Below are 17,313 nucleotides of genomic sequence, written 5' to 3' on the forward strand. Positions count from 1 at the left end.
CTGCGGTATCAGGGTTTCATCTTTTCCTGGATAGACAGTATTCTTCCTTTATCCACTCATCCTGGGTCAGGACAACCCAGATGACGCCACCTTGGACATTGTGAACCCGCTGCAGTGAACGTGATACGAACAGCTTTTCCAGACAGTCCTTTGGGTATATCCCCAAGCAGTGGCGTTGCTGGCTCACATGGCAGGTGTTTTAGATTCGGGAGAGAATCTTTATATTGTTTCCCATAATAGTTGTTCTCATTTACATCTCTATGTCCTTGCCAGCTCATCTTCATCCTAGCAGTGTGGTGGTGCCTCACTGCCCTTGACTGCACTTCTCTATGGTCAGTGTTGGCACACATGTTCTTCATATACCTACTGGCCATTTACACTCCTCCCCCCAGGTAAAATAAAAACAATGAGTTATCCTTTTGTTATAATCCTCAAACTATATATCACCTAGTGGTGGTTGAGTACAAGGGTCAGACATAGCAACAGCACCTTTCTTCTCCCCTCCCAACGGGAGCAGTTCCAATACTCCTGTCTAGACTGTTCTCTGGTTCTGGACCACTTGGTCAGTTCAGTCAATAGGGAAGCTAGTGTCTCCTGAGCAGGTCAGCCCCACAGTAGCCTCTCTAGGAGCTAAGGAATCAATAAGAACACAGTCTTAGCCAGGCGGTGGTGGCACACGCCTTTAATCCCAGCACTCGGGAGGCAGAGGCAGGTGGATCTCTGGGAGTTCGAGGCCAGCCTGGTCTACAAGAGCTAGTTCCGGGACAGGCACCAAAGCTACATAGAAACCCTGCCTTGAAACCTTGAAAAAGTCAAAAAAAAAAAAAAAAAAAAAAAAAAAGAACACAGTCTTAACAGTCTTCTTTTTAATAAAAGTTTACAAAATTCAGTGTTGCCTGCTTGTGTCTGCCCCTAGAAGAAAACAGTTGTCTCAGCAGATGCTCATCCAGCTGTCCTGGGACACCCAGTGTGCTCTCCCACCCACCCTTCCACTCAGAAACGCTTGTCTCAAGGCTGCTGGCTGAGGGCAGGATCCAGCACAGGGATATGCATTAGCATCTTAGGGGAGCCAGGACCAGGGTGGGCTCCTGCAAGTGATCAGTAGCTGTCTCCTGCTTCCTGAACTTGTGGATCCTCATGTGATTCAGGCAGGGGTCACCAGGCTCCTGGTGCCAGTCTACAGTGTCCCCAGAAACTCTGGAGACTGGCTCTGCCCTAGGACATTCATTCCCTCTGCGCCCCACGAGATCTGAGTGCTTGAGGTATAGAGTAGGTTGGCAGAAGTCCTGGGAAACTAACAAGGATCTGGGAAACAATAGTTCTCAGATGCTAGTACTAAAACCAGTAAGAATGTAAAATATTTCATAAAGGTACAAAGTACTCCTGCTTTTAACAAACATTGTTATTAAAGAGTGCCATTTTTAGGTTGCGTGGAGTGAAGATCTTTTTTTGTGGAATGGTGATGTAGTGCCCATTTCCTTGTAGCGGTGTCTTCAGAAACAGGCTGTAGGTGATCAGGCTGCCTTGTCTGCTGCCAGACGTCCCTGAGAGCTGAGAGCAAAGTGGTGATTGGGTATTAGAGCGGACACTAGAGAAGCCTGGGTAGATTCCCAGCACACCCTGGAACCCCCACTCCCCATCCCCAACCCCAGATTCTCTCCTTGGTTTCAATGTGCAGTGCAACCAGAGAACCATCCAGGTGGAGAGGGGATGAGGACAGTGGCTACGAGAGTCATCCACTCCACCCTGCACCGCTGCCACATAACTTCCCACAAGGCCAGACCAAGTGTCTTACAATTCTGTGACTGCCCTGCAGTCCAGAAGCAGCGTGGGTCTGTTCCTGCCTGTGTTCCTGGCCCTTGTGCTGGGTCTTGTCACCTAGGCCTTGGACTCCTGACTTCAGCGTCCACTGGTGGACTTCACAGATTTCTACCTCAGAGCTGCTGCTGGGCGTCCTCCAAGTGCTATAGTGAAGGATGAACGTTCTAAATGTCTTGTTGCTCAAAGGGAACTGCAGCACTCCTTCAGGTTTGTCTTTCCAAAAAGCTGAGGGACAGTCTTATGGGACCTCTGGCATCATGCCCTGTTAGTTCATAATAATTCCCTTTCCCGAGTGCCATAGAACCCATTGCCTGCCCCGTATATCAACCAAGGCTGCAACCTAGCTGGGCAGTAGCACATTGTGCCCTCCCTGATGCTTGGCTTCTCACGGAGCCACAGGGCTGTATTCCACCCCCCATCTCCTGCCACCTCTCCCCAACACCACAGTGCAGATCTCTGTGGCACATACTCCAGTCACTGCCTAACTGTTGTCTCCTGGGCACACATAAAGAGCCCGTCCTGAAATGTCTGGTTAAAGGGGAGCACAAGATCCAGGCCCAGACAGGCCTGTTCTCCCTCCCTGGTAAAAGAGAAGGGTAGGAACAAGGCCCCTTTCCTGTCCACACCTCTCTTCCTGCTGGGCCTGCTGTGACGAATTGCTGGGTTGACTGCAGAAGGACCCTCAGCCTGAGAAGTGCTGCTCCTCGAACCTGTAGGCCTCTGCCAGCTTCTGACCCAACAGTTATGCCATCCCAGCCTCCTGACACCCATTCCGGACCTTGGGTACTCTTGATGAACACTCAGAGGGATGGGGCTTCTGACTCTGCTCACCTTGGTCTGAATCAGGGCTTTGCAGTGGTGTAGGTGGAAGCTGCTGACTGCAAGCAGCTCTTCAGGCTTTCTGAGATCAGAACCTTCCAGAACATGACCCTGGTCTCCAGAAAGGCTCTACGGAAAGAAACTTCTGTCACAGCATCGCCATTTTCATTCTAAAATCACAGTAATCTTAATTCTGGATGCCTTGGGTCCCCTAAGGGTCAGGCCCATGGCCTTCCTCCCTTGCCTTTCACCTGCTGAGCATCACCTGGTTCACAAGCCTCCAGAACTGGGGTGCTCCTCAACCTTCCAGCTGTGGCTTGAATGTGTCTCTAACTTGTAGGTGTTACAAAGTGAATTTCAAAGTCCATATGTTAACTGCCTTTGGAGGAAAACTTGGGGAGGTGATTAGGATTAGAGGAGGTTATCAGAATGCTGCCTGCATGGTGGCATTAGTGGCATTATGAGCAGAGGCTAGAGCTGGCATGCTTGTTGTGCCTCACCTCATGATGCTCAAGCAGGTACCAGCGCCATGCTTTTGGACTTCATGTGAATGTGTAAATATTATAAACTACCTGGTCTTAGGTACTCCGTTATAGCACAGAAAAAGAATGCCTTACAGTACCTCCGGGAAGTCCCCTTTGCCCTGCCTTGCCTGGAGTTGTACCCTGGAGCCTGATACCCAGGAATCCTATTTCCTAGCCTTCAGGTTCAATTTTTCCTGCATCCTAAGGCCAGGCTGACCTCCTATGTGGGATGTGGGTGGGAGGGACTTGGGAGGGTGCTCTTCCTCCCAGCTCCTCATTCCTTTCCTGACCAGCCTGGTGACCTTGAGCTGATAAAGTAAGCAGCCCACATCATGGCCCTCACCAGGGCCAAGCTGCCTTCCTTCTTGACCTCTTTATTTAAAGCTCTGAGTAATATTTAAGATGAAAAGGCCTTTTGCACCTCTCTCTGAGGTGTGACATCTTGGGAAACTGAGGTTGACCCGTGCACACTGATGCTTCACTGGGCATTGTCCACTGCTGTTCTCCAGCCACCGCCAGAGCCTTTTTCTCCTGCTGCTCTGCCCTGGACTTAGCTGGCTCCCCCCTCAGATATCAGGCTTTCTTCTTGGGGCCACCATGTGTTTAGAAGGCCCCTCTCAGGTATGCACCAAGTCAACCCACCACATTGCTGATCCCACACATTCCACATGTTCATGCAGAACTTGCCCTTGTTGCCAACCCTTCCTGTGTGCTGCTGTAGCCCTGGTCTGCGTGCATCACCCACTGACAGCACCTGGCTCCTGCCCATCCTTCTTCACCGGCTTCTGTTCCCGTTAGCAGCTCCCAAGAGGCCTACCACCAACAGGGTGGCACTGCATGGCATTCTGGTAGGCACAGCATCACCTCCTCCTCCACTCACCCCTGACCCACATACACCTTGTCTCTTCATGCCTGCTAGTGTGTACCCCTGCTGGAGTCACACATGTATCTAGGGCAGCATGCTACCCAAGAGAGACAGGACACCCTGATCCGCTGCCCTCCCCAACTCTGCCCTGTTCCAGTCCCGTTCTGAGAAGTACACCGAGGTCTTGTGGAAGATGGTCTTCCCAGTGCTGACAGCAGGTAAGTCTGCATTCAGCCCATGCTGTCCCTGGTCAGTGGTCTCCAAAGTGTGCCTGCCAGTGTGACTGGCCACAGCGCAGTCTCCACTTCTCTGAATATGAAGACATCCCCACAAGCTTCTGTCCTGGGGCTGGGTGCCGGTGATGGCTTTTTGGAAGTGATTGGATCCTGAGGGCTTCATGCCTGTGTTAATCCACCAATGGGTGCACAAGTCCACAGCATCATTGTGACGAGACAGACATTTTAGGGGTAAGGCCTGGTTGAATGAAGTGGATCATGGGAGATGTGTCCTTAAGGCTGTATCTTGTCTCTGGCCCTGCCTGCCCACTATGACAGTTTTCTTCTGAGACACCATCTCACCACAGGCCCAGAGACACGGAAACAGCTCACCATAAGCTGAAGTAGCTAAAATTTGAGCTAAAATAAATCTTTTTTCTCCTGCAGGTATTATGCCTGGGCTTGTGAGCAAAGACTACCTTCCACATCCCCCAAGCCTCCTTACCTTCTGAGTAGCGTCTACACCAAGGACAGGAAGGAGCTTCTCTCGACAGTGAGATTCACTCCAGAGATGTCGTGAAGTGGACACTGTGTCAGTGTTCTGAAGGGCTCTCCAGAGCTTTCTAGATTCAGAACTAGGAGAAAGATGCAGTTACAACAGGAGACCTGGAAGGCTTCCCAGCAGCTACTGAAGCTCAGTCCCACAGCACATGGCACACGCCCCCCCGAGAGGCCTCAGGACGGGGCTCTCCTCGTAAACCCAAACATTCACTATCAGCTTGTCCTCCCTCGTATCTGTGCACACGTTCCCTACCTACGCTTCTTCTTGGAGAAGCCCCAAGCCCAGATTTACTGGTGTTATCTGCACAAGTGTCTACAACCATCCGGTCACAGAACAGACTCACACATATAGGGTGCACACGTCCCCTACCTACAGACGCACACATATAGGGTGCACACGTCCCCTACCTACAGATGTACACATATAGGGTGCACACGTCCCCTACACACAGATGCACACATATAGGATGCACACGTCCCCTACCTACAGATGCACACATATAGGGTGCACACGTCCCCTACCTACAGATGCACACATATAGGATGCCCACGTCTCCTACCTACAGACGTACAAATACAGGGTGCACACTCTGGAGAATCAGTGGAGAAATCCACAGGGAATGTTGACTGTGGCCATGATAGTGCTGTGTGCCATGTGTGCTGAGCCCTGAGGATTAAAATCGCACCCAAGAGCTGCAAGGCCGTACAGGATGTGCCAATGCTGGGCCATCTTTTCCAAACCCTCACGTATTTCTGAACACAGTGTTCCACCCTCAAGCAATACCAGCCCTCCTGTCCCAGCATGCCTAGCCTTGCCAAACCTGGCACCTGGACCACCTGGGCCTCTGAAGGACTTGACACTGGCCTGCTGGGGCTGCCCTGAGGCAGGCGTTCCTGATAGGCTACGCTCTGCAGGAGCGCCAGGCAGCGGGGCCCTGCTGGTCATGGCCCCTGGGCTCCAGGCCTAAATCCCCAGGCTCTTGTGGAAGGCCTTTTGGGTAAGTTCTGGGTTGGCCCAGGCATGCAGAATCCCTGAGGCACACAGCTAGCTTCCCCTGAGCCCCAGGTGACAGAGCCTGCTCACCCTACCTTCTCCTCAATCTCGGCCCCTTACCACTGTTACTGCTGGCTGAGAGCACATCCCTACCAAATGGCTGGCCAGACACTCCTATGTGTGATTTTCTCTAGAAACACACACAAGGTAACCCTGAAGGTCTGTGGCTACTCTTGCGGTGCTTCCTATAACTGGCTGAGGGTCTTAAGGTGTCGGGTCCCACTGAGCCAAGTCCCTAGCAATAGCCCTACCACTGGAGGGGCACTACCGGAGCATCCGTCTGTGCTGCCAGTCCCTGGAGGGCCTCTACTGGAGCATCCGTCTGTGCTGCCAGTCCCTCTGGTACGCTGTGGCCCACAGGTGGCTACAGGGACTCTGTAATCCCCAGGAACAATCGTTTTAGCTATGTGAAACCACCTTAGCAAGCAGAAGTGAAGTTTGCTTTGCCACCCTTGGTTCCAATCTAAGTTCCATTACCACAGTCTAGGCACAGATGCAAGGCCACCATTTTCTTCACTGCTTGTTTCTAAGAAATGGTCTAGAGAACAAATGTCTTCAGTTGTCCGTTCCACTGGGACTTCTTGAAACGCAAACCTAAAAACCTTCTCATAGCTGAGAATGGACTGCAAAGAAAGAAGATCCCAACATTAGAAGCAATGTATACATTAGGTAACTTTATGCCAAATAATTGACTTTAATATAAGTGCATTTTGTCCCTGGTTGCTCGTTCAGTTGGTGTGGCCGTGACTGATGATATTTTCCTCAGAATCTCCAGGCAGCTTAAAAAAAAAAAATACAGTGAAAGCCATGGGCTTGCAGGAAATGAGTGCACAGTTGAGCTCTGTCAGGACATGTGGGGAAGGTGGACGCCAGCTTCCCTGTCTCCATGTCACTTCACGTTACACGGGCTCTGAGTTAGGTGGGGCGATGTGGACAGGGTCTGAGCCAGGGGCTAGCAGAGAGGGGGCTGGTGTTAGAGGTTCAGGGTGAGCGTTCTGCAGGCCCATGTGCTGCAGCCCGGCTGGGCGCACAGTCCTACACTCTCACCCAGTGTTTTATGTAAAGTTTCCATCCTGTGCAAATGCTTCCCATCACTGCAAACATGGTGGAGAACAAACGTGGAGGTGCAGCTGACTGCCTCAGAGCAGCCGTCGTGGGAGGCGCAAGGAGACAGGTCTCACCAGCAGTCTGCCCAGTTTGGGGCGAGGATGGCTGACAGGCGGGCTCAATACTCAAAACTGAACTGTGGTATCTGAGTTTCAGATCTGAGGCGTTCTAAACCTGCAATTCGGGATACCCCTGTCCCCTGAACAGTACCGGACTAGTGCAGCTTCAGACCTCAGGAGAAGAGTTCAGAGGAAGCTGCCCAGCTTGGGCCCCCACCATGCCTTGCTCAGATCCATTTCCTCAGAGTGCCCTAGTCAAGCCCTCCACTCCTTGTCCTCCTCTTAAGAAGAGGACAGCCAACCATACAGCGAAAGACAAACCAGGAGAGGGGACTCAAAGGCTGGCAAGACCCCCAGCCCCCTGCAGTGCACAGAAGCCTGGGCAAAGTCTAATGGCTATACAAAATACCTCCCACTCGACCACAGAAATACCTCAGAAGATGAGCCAGCAGCAGTTCCTGTCACCCAGGGTCCACCTCGCTGCATCTGGCAAGAACCATGCTCTTTTGGGATTGAAGGGTTTTTCAGCGACTGGTGTTCTGCGGCTCTCCCTAGGAGTTCAAAGGACTGAGCAAACTGCTCAGACTTAGCTGAAGATTCCCTGAAGCCTTCGAACTCTCCCCACCCGCCGCTGAGCTCCCCTGGGTGCAGACAGCTGAATGTACAGGAGGGAAGACCCTCTTCGAGCCTGGAGCCGCTAGCTTTCGCGTCAGGCAGAGTCAGGGGACCATCGCAACAAAGTCTCCTCCGTTCCAAATCGTCACCACTCTGTTCTCCAGATGTTTGGTGGAGGGACCCCTCTCCAGGGTCCTGTACGAGGTCACTCGCTGACTCTCTCCTCACCTCCTGCCCGCCTTGCATCTTGGTATGGCCAGGCCAGCCGAACCGAAGGAAAGCTGCTCAGAAGACATGCAGCTGCTGAGCTGGAGTTGCCCAGGGCTTCCTGGGAGTCGACCCCTCCTGGCACGCGTGGGTGGCCAGTCCTGCACGGGGGCGTGTCCTAGGCCCAAACAAGTGGAGGCGAAGGAAGGCCTGTGGGTAGACGTGCGTCCTAGTGGACGGGCCACAGAACTGGGTCTGCGAGGACGCTGGCTGAGGGAAGGGAGCTCGGGGATCGCGTCCCAGGCGGGAGTCTGGGACCAAGTCCGAGGTCCGGGAGGAGGGGGTCCTGGGCTTCCAGAGGCCCGCAAGGCGCACACCCACCTTCGCCACCGTGATGCGCCTCCCGGCCCCCGGCCGGGAGATACCCACAGCCAGCTCAGCCCGCAGCCTGTGCCGCGGGTTGCCCGGCAACGGTGCGCGCCGCCAGGCTTCCGGCGTGCTTAGCGTGGCGTCAGCACGCCACCGCGTGGCGTGGCCCACAGCTCCGCCGCCAATGCCCCGCCCTCTCTGGCCCCTTGCGGGGCATAACTTGTCGAGTCGGTACTTGCAGAGTGGAGGATACGCAGCTAGTGGGACCTAGCCTGCTATCCGGGCTGGCTTTCCTGCCTCCTCTGCCCTGCAAATGAGGGGTTCTCATTTCGTTATGGCGCTGGTGACTGTGTGTACGATGTGTCCCGCGCAGTCGCACACCTGACCCTGGAGTAAAGCCCCCGTCATGGTGCTGGCCCCTCGGCCTACACCCTACCACCCTGCCTGGCCCTGGTTCCTGCTCTCCTATTGAATTGTTTCTCCAGACTGGTGGCCACATGGGTACAATGGAAAAAGTCTGTCTCGCTGATTTGACCCAATCCCAGACCACTCTCCCTTGAATGAGGATGAGGGTCTGCAGGAGAGCCACTGTCTTCCTTCATGTGCTCATAGTCTGAGCCTGGTTACCAGCCAGTCCTAAGGCAGAGCACGGCCAGTCCTGGTCATAGACAATCTCACAGCCTCCTGCATCAACTGTGTGGGTAAGGGCCCTGATGAACTAAACTTGCCCCTCTCTCCCAGCCCCCAGCCACAGAAATCCCTGGCCCTTTCCCATCTGTCCCCATTCTGAGGTTCATGAAGTCGGCCTGCAGCATGTCACATCTCTACCCTAGTAATCCTGGACTAGCAGCCACTACCAACCTTCCCTGGGGAACAGGTGGGTCAGGCCTGCATCCAAACCCAACTCTGGTCCCCTCCTCCATACACAGATTTCCCCCTCCCCCGGACTTCCCTGGGCCCTGCCCTTGCGTGGATTACTCAGTCCTTCATCCCCAGCCTCCTCAGAAGAACTATTGGAAAATTAGATTTAAAAGTGACAAGATGAGATCATTCTCTGCATCTTGGACCACAGCCTTCCCCCATTCCCTTGGGCAGACCAGCCTGGCACTGTTCTCTAAGCCCTGCAGGCGGAGAGCTCTGAACTAGCCCTTCCAACTCTCAGAGTGGCCCGGTAGGGTTGTGTCAGTCAGACAGTGTCTGTGTGTGCAGACGCTGGCTTCTCTTCACCGCATTGTGACCCAGCAGGTCCTCTGTCCGTTCGTACTGCTCCAGTTCCCCTCACCCGCTGCCCTTGCTGTCCTTGAGGTCCAGGGAGCTGGAAGGAGATAGGAAGACTGAGGTCTGGGCTCAAAGTGGGACAGGGAGACTGGAAAAAGGAGTGGAGCTGGGGCAATCCTCCTGCTCCAGCACCTCCCAAGTCTATCTAGGTCCCAGCTTTGTCAGGTAGGAGGAACGACTTCAGAAGACACAAGGTTCTAGTTCTTGGGTCACAGGTCCAGGTTGAGGTGACCTGTGTGACCACTGAGTCAGCTGGATGATGCCCCCCAAAGATGTCCTTAAGAAGCCATGGTTATGAAATCTAAAATGGATGGGTGTGCAGAATGAGATTAAATGCGGATCTGGAGATGTGAAGATAGTCCTGGTTCAGGTGGCTGTCACACCAGCTCTGGGAAAGCTGAGAGAAGAGGATCAAGAGTTAGAAGCTAGCCTAAGCTACGTAGTGAATTTGAGACTAGCCTCGGTTAAATGGCGAGACTCTAGCTAGCAGGAGGGAGGAAGCAAGAGGGCCTGGAGAGAGGTCGAAGTGAGAAAGCACACGTTGTTGGACATTGGGAGTGCAGCTGTTCAAGGCCCCCCTCAAAGAAACAGCCCTGAAAATACAGGATAGGCAAAACAAGTATGTGTCATTTAAGCCCAGCCATTAGTGGTATTTCCGCAGCAAACACAGTGAACCAACAGACCCGGGGGACCCCAGGGACCCCACTAAAGATGTGCTGCCTTGAGGAAAGGGCATAGTAGAGACTGAAGGAGGTCAGACCATCCAGGTAGGTGGACAAGAGAGGCAGAAGCTCTACTTGGTTAGTTTTGGGCAGATTGGGCTGGAGGGTAGAGGGGTCCCTAAAGTTAAGGTGTGAGAAGATGGGCAGAGCCTGTGAGCCATGGGAAAGAGCCCTAAGAACCCCTCATTCTCCCACTCCTTCCTCCTCTAGCCCCCACTTCTGCCTGGAGTAGTGCTGCTTTGCCCAGAGCTTACAGTCAGCCCAGTGCCCCCCATGGTCACCTACAGTAAGGAGGGGTTGAGTAGATTGTCACAGAAACCACATCACATCCCTGCTTCTGTGCCTGTGGTTTTTGTAGTCCAGAGCTCCCCCAAGTCCCAGGTCAGCTCGCTTGGTTCACTGCAATAGGGGCAGCAGAACACCCCAATATGCCCCACCGTCTCCCTACTTCCTAATCCCAGCCGTGTGCTGAGCTGCATGGATGCAGGGGTTGGGAGGACCTGGGGACCATGCCCAGACCTGACAAGTCCTCAGCATTGAGGAAGATGAAGTGGAGCCCGTGGTCAGGAAAATAGAGGGCTGTGGACAAGGGGCTCCCACCTGCAGGCTCGGAACTTTCTCCATTGTCTGTAGAAAGAATTACACAAAGGACTAAGATGAGTAGGGTGGCTGTGGGGGAGAGCGGTCACAGACGCCACCACCTTCTGCATGCCTGTGGGCTGGGGCGGGGCTGGGCCATGATGATAGCAAAACTATTTTTGCCATGTTGCTGCGGCTGCTGCAGGCTACATCAATCATTGATGATTTGGGCGTTATGGCCAGCCTTCCTGGAGAGGCAGTGGAGCATTGGGTCAGGCAGGTGGGGAGGGGCAGAGAGTGACATAGCCATGACCATTTCAGGTCCGATCCTTTCTGTTCCTCCAGACCCTGGGAGCCACTGCACAACACCCCTGAGTTGACGGTTAGAGGAGGTGTGAAGCCTTTGTGTGCTGGATGTGGTTGTGGGTCGGATCATCTCTCCACGTGCTGGAGAGGGGCTCTCAATTCCTGAGTCGGACCTTGCTGTAGGAGCCTTCCCCAGCAGAGCATCTGTCCCCAGGGGAGGACGTGGGGAGGAGGCTGGAACTGGAGCGTGGTGACGGGAACTCCTGGCAGTGCATTGCTCTGCAGCAGAAGATGCCCAGGCTTCAGCCTGGGGGAAGGGACAGCCATGGAGCATAGCAGCTCCCCTACCACATACACTCTTCTCCCCTGCTCCTGTTCGCTGTGATCCCAGGCCTAGGGTTAGGCTTCAGAATACTGGTAGTGATGGGAGAGTCTATCTGGGCCCTGGGGAGAAAAGCCTGGCTTGTGGCTGGTCCACCTGCATAGGTGCAGCTTGGCTTCTGTAGCAGGGTCTTCCAAAGGCACAGTGAGTGAGCCACAGCCTGTGAGGCCTCAGGAGCTCTACTCAGGACCGAGTAGGTGGCGCCTGTATTCTGTTGTACATATCTGTGCACACAAACCTGAGTGTATGCACAGGAGTGTGTGTGTGTGTGTGTGTGTGTGTGTACTGGGACAGATCCAAGGTGGTTTGTGGTGTGTATGTTGGTGTGGGTGGATGGTCTTGCTTTTCTGTCTGTGGCTCTTCCCTGGAGTGGAAAAGCTCTGTAGGCAGGTACCCCAAGGGGTCTGTCCCTCAGAGTGTCTAGAGTGGCCTCCAACCTAAGGGGGAATTTTCCAGGAGATGGCAGCTGGACTCCCATATTGGGCCCTCACCTTGCCTTGACAGTCATGTCTTATAAAAAGGAGCAGTGGGCTGCTTTTCGCCACCAGAGAAAAGTGCAGGCCCTTTGTTCCGTCCCACCCGGTTAGCTTACACCCAAAATAATTACATGGAAACTGTATTCATTTAAACACTGCCTGGCCCATTAGTTCTAGCCTCTTATTGGCTAACTCTCACATCTTGATTAACCCATTTCTAATAATCTGTGTAGCAGGAAAGATCCTAACCTATGTCCGTCTCGGGTGGGAGAATCATGGCGTCTTCCTGACTCTGCTTTCTTTCTCCCAGCATTCTGTTTGGTCTACTCTAAGCTGCTGTCCTATCAAAAGGTCAAGGCAGTTTCTTCGTTAACCAATGAAAGTAACACATAGACAGAAGACCCTCCCACATCAGTCATGCTGCAGCTCCAGTGGCAAATGGGAGAGTGCTGGCACACATAGGTCCCCTACGTAGTAACATGCCTCTAACATGACAGTCTGTAGTGATATTTTGCTTGTAATCTAACAAATAAAGCTTGCCTGAAGATCAGAGTATAGAGCTGAGCCACTAGTTAGCCATAGAGGCCAGGCAGTGATGGCACACACCTTTAATCCCAGCACTTGGAAGACAGAGGCAGATGGATCTCTGTGAGTTCAAGACCACCCTGATCTACATGAGGTTGAATCTGTCTAAAAGAGAAACAGAGCTCACACAAAGGTGATTCCAGCACTAGGGAGGTGGAGACAGGAGTGATGTGGCTGGGTGGAGAGAGGAATACAAGGCAGGAGGAGCCAATAGCTCAGATGCAGTCTGAGGATTCATAGAGACAGACACAGTCTGAGGTTTTGTAGAGATAGGACCACCCCTTTGGTCTGAGCATTGGTAGAGATAAGAACTCTCTAGTGATTGGCTACTCTGCTTCTCTGATCTTTCAGCATTAATCCCTATATCTGACTCCGGGATTTTATTAGGAACAATTAGAATTCGTGTTACACCTGTCCTGTTTGCACTTGGGTAGCCTGGATAACGTCCATTTTCCTGAAAAGCTGATGGGTGCCACAACGGTCCTAGATGGATCACGCTAGACAATCTGAGACCATTTGCTTGAACATTGCCCAGAGACAAAGGGCACAGCTAGGTCTGTGTGCACCCAAAAGTCTTTGGGTATACAAAACCATACCTTGTTCCCAGGCCCTTGCTCTCAGATCCTGAAGCCAGATTCAAATACACTGGATTGGCAGGCTGAGACCTTCCAGCCTACCCAGCAGACAGAGATGTACCCCGGAACACAGAGACCCACATACCCAGAGACGAGGTAGCGTTCTTCATCCAGGGCGTTTCCCAGGGAGAGGGCGAGACTTGTGCCCCATCACTGTGCAGGCTGCTTCCCAGCAGTGGCTGGTGTCTGTCTGACCTGTGTGTTGCTGGCAGGTTGCCCAGCACTGCAGCCCAGCTAACGGGAACTGCCGAGGGTGAGTCATCCCGCTGCTCACTGGCTCACCTGGGTCCCACTTCTGTGCGGAGTTCCCGCTTGCACCTAAGACTGTGTGCACCTGTGCATATGCATCTGTGTCCTGTACACTTCTCTGTATATGCAGGGATGTGTGTGTTGTGCACGTGTGTGCATGTCTGACACATGGGGACACACCCATGGTGGCCCGTGATGTGTGTGCTGGTGTGAGTGTGTGATTTTGTTCCTGTGTCTGTGTGGCTCTTCTGCTGTGGCTTAGCCTCCCTTAGCTCCCACCCCATCTTCTTGCTTGAGAAAACGGGGTGTACATACCCCCTTCCCCTTTCTGTCCACCTAGCGTGATCAGTGCATTTCCAGGGATTGTTCCCTCCCTCTGACCTGCACCAGGCTGGGGTTAGACAACTCTGCTGGGAACAGAACTCCCCCAGATGTGTTCCCTCTGCATGGTGCCCTAGTAGAGCCCAGTGGGATCCTGCCGTCTCCTGCCAAGGCCTTACCCAGTCCCCTTTGCTAACACCCAGAATATCCCACCCAACCTCACTACCCCTGTCCAGCAGCTCTTGATTTACAGAATGCCTCCCCCAAGCTTCCTCCTGGAGCCTTTGGCAGTCTTCCTAAGCCCAGTCCCAGCAGGCCATTTTCAGCTCCTGCTCTCTTGCCCACCCTGAGAACCCATATTATCTCTCCACTGACAGGAATAGTTGCTGCACTGTTTTGCTCCTAGGCTGCCAGAAACTTTTAAGGAACCCTCCCTAGTCGTCCAGTACTATCCCACAGAGACCTTCACCTGCACATTCGCTGTCGTACAGCTCGGGGTCGGGGGGCACAAGTCAGTAGAGTCTTGTCATGCCCAGGTCCCAGCTGCCAGGCTCTTTACAAAAACCACCGAAAGAACAAATCCTGACTTGGGGCTGCAGGATACATCCTGTTCTGATCTTGTCCTCCTGGACGGCCCACAGGGGATCTGCGCAGGGCACCCTGTCCAAGCTAGCGGCTTCTAGCCTGTCATCTGCTTGCCCCCCTCTCTTCTTTTGTCCCTAAACTCCATCTTCTGAGAAGCTCAGATCTCAAGTAGTCATTTCACAGGACTCCTGTGCTATGCCGTCACCTTTCCAAGCTGGAGGTAAGGAAGATCTCGGGTGTAGGGATCTGGTGGCCCCCGCAGGAACTTCTCAAATCTCTGCCTCAGAAACGCGATCTGGAAGAGGGTGGGGGTGAGGTCAGTCGTGGGTAGGGCAGACCACAGGGGGCCTGGGTCCGGAGGGGTGGGTCCGTTATGGGGCGGAGCCTCAGCGTCCGGCAACCAATGGGCTGAATGAGGCCGCCGGTACCGCCCACGTCGACCCTGCAGAGTGGTCAGCGCAGGCTGGGCGGACCAGGGCGGGGCCGTAGTCAAGGTCTAGAGGTACCCCAAGCCTCAGCCGCAGTCACAGCCCGGCTGCCCGCGGCAGCACAAGGCAACTAGGCCGTGGGCGCCGCCCTTCTCCAGGCGCATCATCTCCCGGCCGTGACTAGACTCGCAGGGCCGCCGCCGGCCCGCACCACCAGCCGCCAAGATGTGCGACTGCTTCCACGTGGTGCTGCCCACCTGGCCCGGAGCCCCCGGCAGTGGTGCGCCTCACTCCCGCCTGCAGCCCGCTTCCCTCGGGCGGGTGGGCTCTGCGGGCGCGCCGGGGCTTAATGGGGGCGCGCAGTGCGGGACAGGCTGCACGCGCGGGAGGAAGGGCAGGAAAGATGGATGGGGGCTAGTGGGCGGGTCTCCTGTGCTTTCGGTCCTTCGCCGGCTCTGTAGGTTTCTGCTTTTCGCTCGTACTTGTGCCTGCCTCGGGCTTCTCACTCCTTTCCCCATCTCTGCTGCTCACTTTGGTTCTCGGGTTTCCATTACTCTGTGTGGTTCCTTGTCCTCCGGACTCGCTTGCTGTCCCTCTCACCTTTTCATCGTGGTCCTCCCTGGGACACTGCTTTGCCTAGTAAGGCAGCTATAGAGGCATGTGTGCTTCATACTGGATGGAACAGGCCCAGGGTGAACAGCCGTCAGTTGTAGGCTAGGAGATCGTATGCTAGATCTAGCCTCTGATCTGCTTTTTTTTTGGGGGGGGGGCATCCTGGCTAGACCAGGACTTAGATTGGGGCTACCAGGCTGTGCGCTGTGCTGGATCCACCGTGCGGCTACTATGTACCAGGGTGACCAACTAGGTATAACTGGGGCAAGGCTGGATTCGAGGTTTGGGACTTCCTTCCTAAGAGCCGGAATAGAGTCCTGTAGCTCCGATCAAGGGGATGACGTCCCCGCCCCCCCTGTGGTCAGTGCTCCTTGTGAGCATCTGCTGCAGAGTAGGTACCTAGTGCTTTTATGTGATGGTCCTTGGCCTGGCCTGGGTGGGGTGGGGCAGCAAGAAACTGACCTGGACTCTGGGTCAGTTATGCAGCAGCCTGGCCACACCCAGGGCACCTGGCCAGCAGCTGGCCAGGGAACTGGGACAGAGGAGCTGCATTGGTGCAGGCTAAGCCCCTCTCTTTGGGGAAAACAAGTTGATGACAATTATACTGATGAAACCATTCAGGATGCCGAGGGCAATGCCGAGGTGGCCCTGCCTGGCTACTTCTCCACCCGGAGTGGAGCTACCGTCACCCTTCCTGTGGCCTATTTGTCTGGTGTGGGTTGAGGCTGGATTGGAGCTGGGACTCTGGGAACTGGCTTTTGCTCTCCTAGGGTTCTCCGGCTGGGACTCACACACTGATGGGAGCCCAAGGGCCCTGACTAGCCAGTTCGCAGTTGGGAGAATGATGACCACCCACCACCCCTTTTCTCATTACTGGTCCTGGAAAATATCACTGCGGATTGCCCTCCCCAGAGAGAAGAGGCCCAAGGACATAAGGCTGCTCTGTCTCCAGTTTCTTAGGTTCAGGCTGAGGGACCACCTCCACCTTCCACTGATGTGCCTCTCCCACAAAAAAGGGTGTTTCTTCCCTCCTTTAACTGATGGTTCCCTAGCTTGTCTGGAGCAGTTTCTCCCGTGTCCACCTGCTCTTAGGGAGTGAGAGCAGTGGCCTCTACTGCAGCTCTGATAGGAGACTTTCAGGATAAGGACCTGGATGGTTCTGCCCAGGATGTCCTCAGCCCCACACAGGGCCCAGGGCCTCATAAGGACACTCACTCCTGATGGAGGTGGGTCTTGTATTAATCTGTTGTTTTTATTGGTTAATTAATAAAGAAACTGTCTAGGCCCATTTGATAGGCCAACCCTTAGGTGGGTGGAGTAAACAGAACAAAATGCTGGGAGAAAAAAGCCGAGTCAGGAGTTGCCATGATTCTCTCACTCCAGACAGACACAGGTTAAGATCTTTCCTGGTAAGCCAGCTCGTGGTGCTACACAAAATATTAAAAATGGGTTAGATCAATATGTAAGAGCTAGCCAATAAGAGGATAAAACTAATGGACTAGGCAATGTTTTAAAAAATACAGTTTCCATGTAATTATTTCGGGGCATAAGCTAGCCATGTGGGCGGCTGGGTGCCGGGGACGCAACCCTGCCGCTCGTATTACAACAGAGTGGCACCCATTGGGTTTAGGTCTTTACCAGCTGTAGCTCACTCTCCACAAGGCAGAGTTGCCCTCCTATGCCTGTCATACCTGGTCTCTTAAAGCCCTGGTGCCCAACGCTGGCAATCTCCCAGGGCAGAGCCACCATTGTTCCAAGCATAGAAGCTGCCCCCTGGTGGATGTGCTGGGAATGCACCCACACAAGATTGGGCCGGGGTGGGAAGGGGTGGAGCTGTATAGGGATATGCCCAAGGCAGGAATGCTCAAACACCTTCACCCACTGTGAGATGCACTGTACACAAGCTTCCTGACTGACTCAAGAGTTTACCCCCGTAGGT

At 53.9% G+C, this 17,313-nt stretch overlaps 2 protein-coding genes across 4 annotated transcripts in view; one reads left to right on the top strand and one right to left on the bottom strand.

Moving 5' to 3' along the window:
* Positions 1-886: 886 nt before the first annotated feature.
* On the bottom strand, positions 887-8,318 carry Clba1 (clathrin binding box of aftiphilin containing 1). The gene is made up of 5 exons (XM_057783380.1): positions 7,458-8,318; positions 6,337-6,482; positions 4,750-4,879; positions 2,653-2,769; positions 887-1,551 (listed from the first exon to the last, which is right to left on the bottom strand). Exons 1-5 carry the CDS (start codon positions 7,884-7,886, stop codon positions 1,390-1,392), a joined length of 984 nt encoding a protein of 327 aa, XP_057639363.1. The 5' UTR covers positions 7,887-8,318; the 3' UTR covers positions 887-1,389.
* Positions 8,319-14,931: 6,613 nt separating this feature from the next.
* The window catches only part of Ahnak2 (AHNAK nucleoprotein 2), a 35,297-nt gene continuing 32,915 nt past the window's right edge, over positions 14,932-17,313 (top strand). For all 3 annotated transcript variants that reach the window (XM_057782252.1, XM_057782255.1, XM_057782254.1), the window contains exon 1: positions 14,932-15,042. In XM_057782252.1, coding sequence (XP_057638235.1) covers positions 14,988-15,042 — 55 coding nt within the window. In that variant the 5' untranslated portion in view covers positions 14,932-14,987. The remainder of the gene's footprint in view (positions 15,043-17,313) is intronic.

This window comes from Chionomys nivalis, chromosome 10, assembly GCF_950005125.1.
Source record: "Chionomys nivalis chromosome 10, mChiNiv1.1, whole genome shotgun sequence".
Lineage (NCBI taxonomy): Eukaryota > Metazoa > Chordata > Mammalia > Rodentia > Cricetidae > Chionomys > Chionomys nivalis.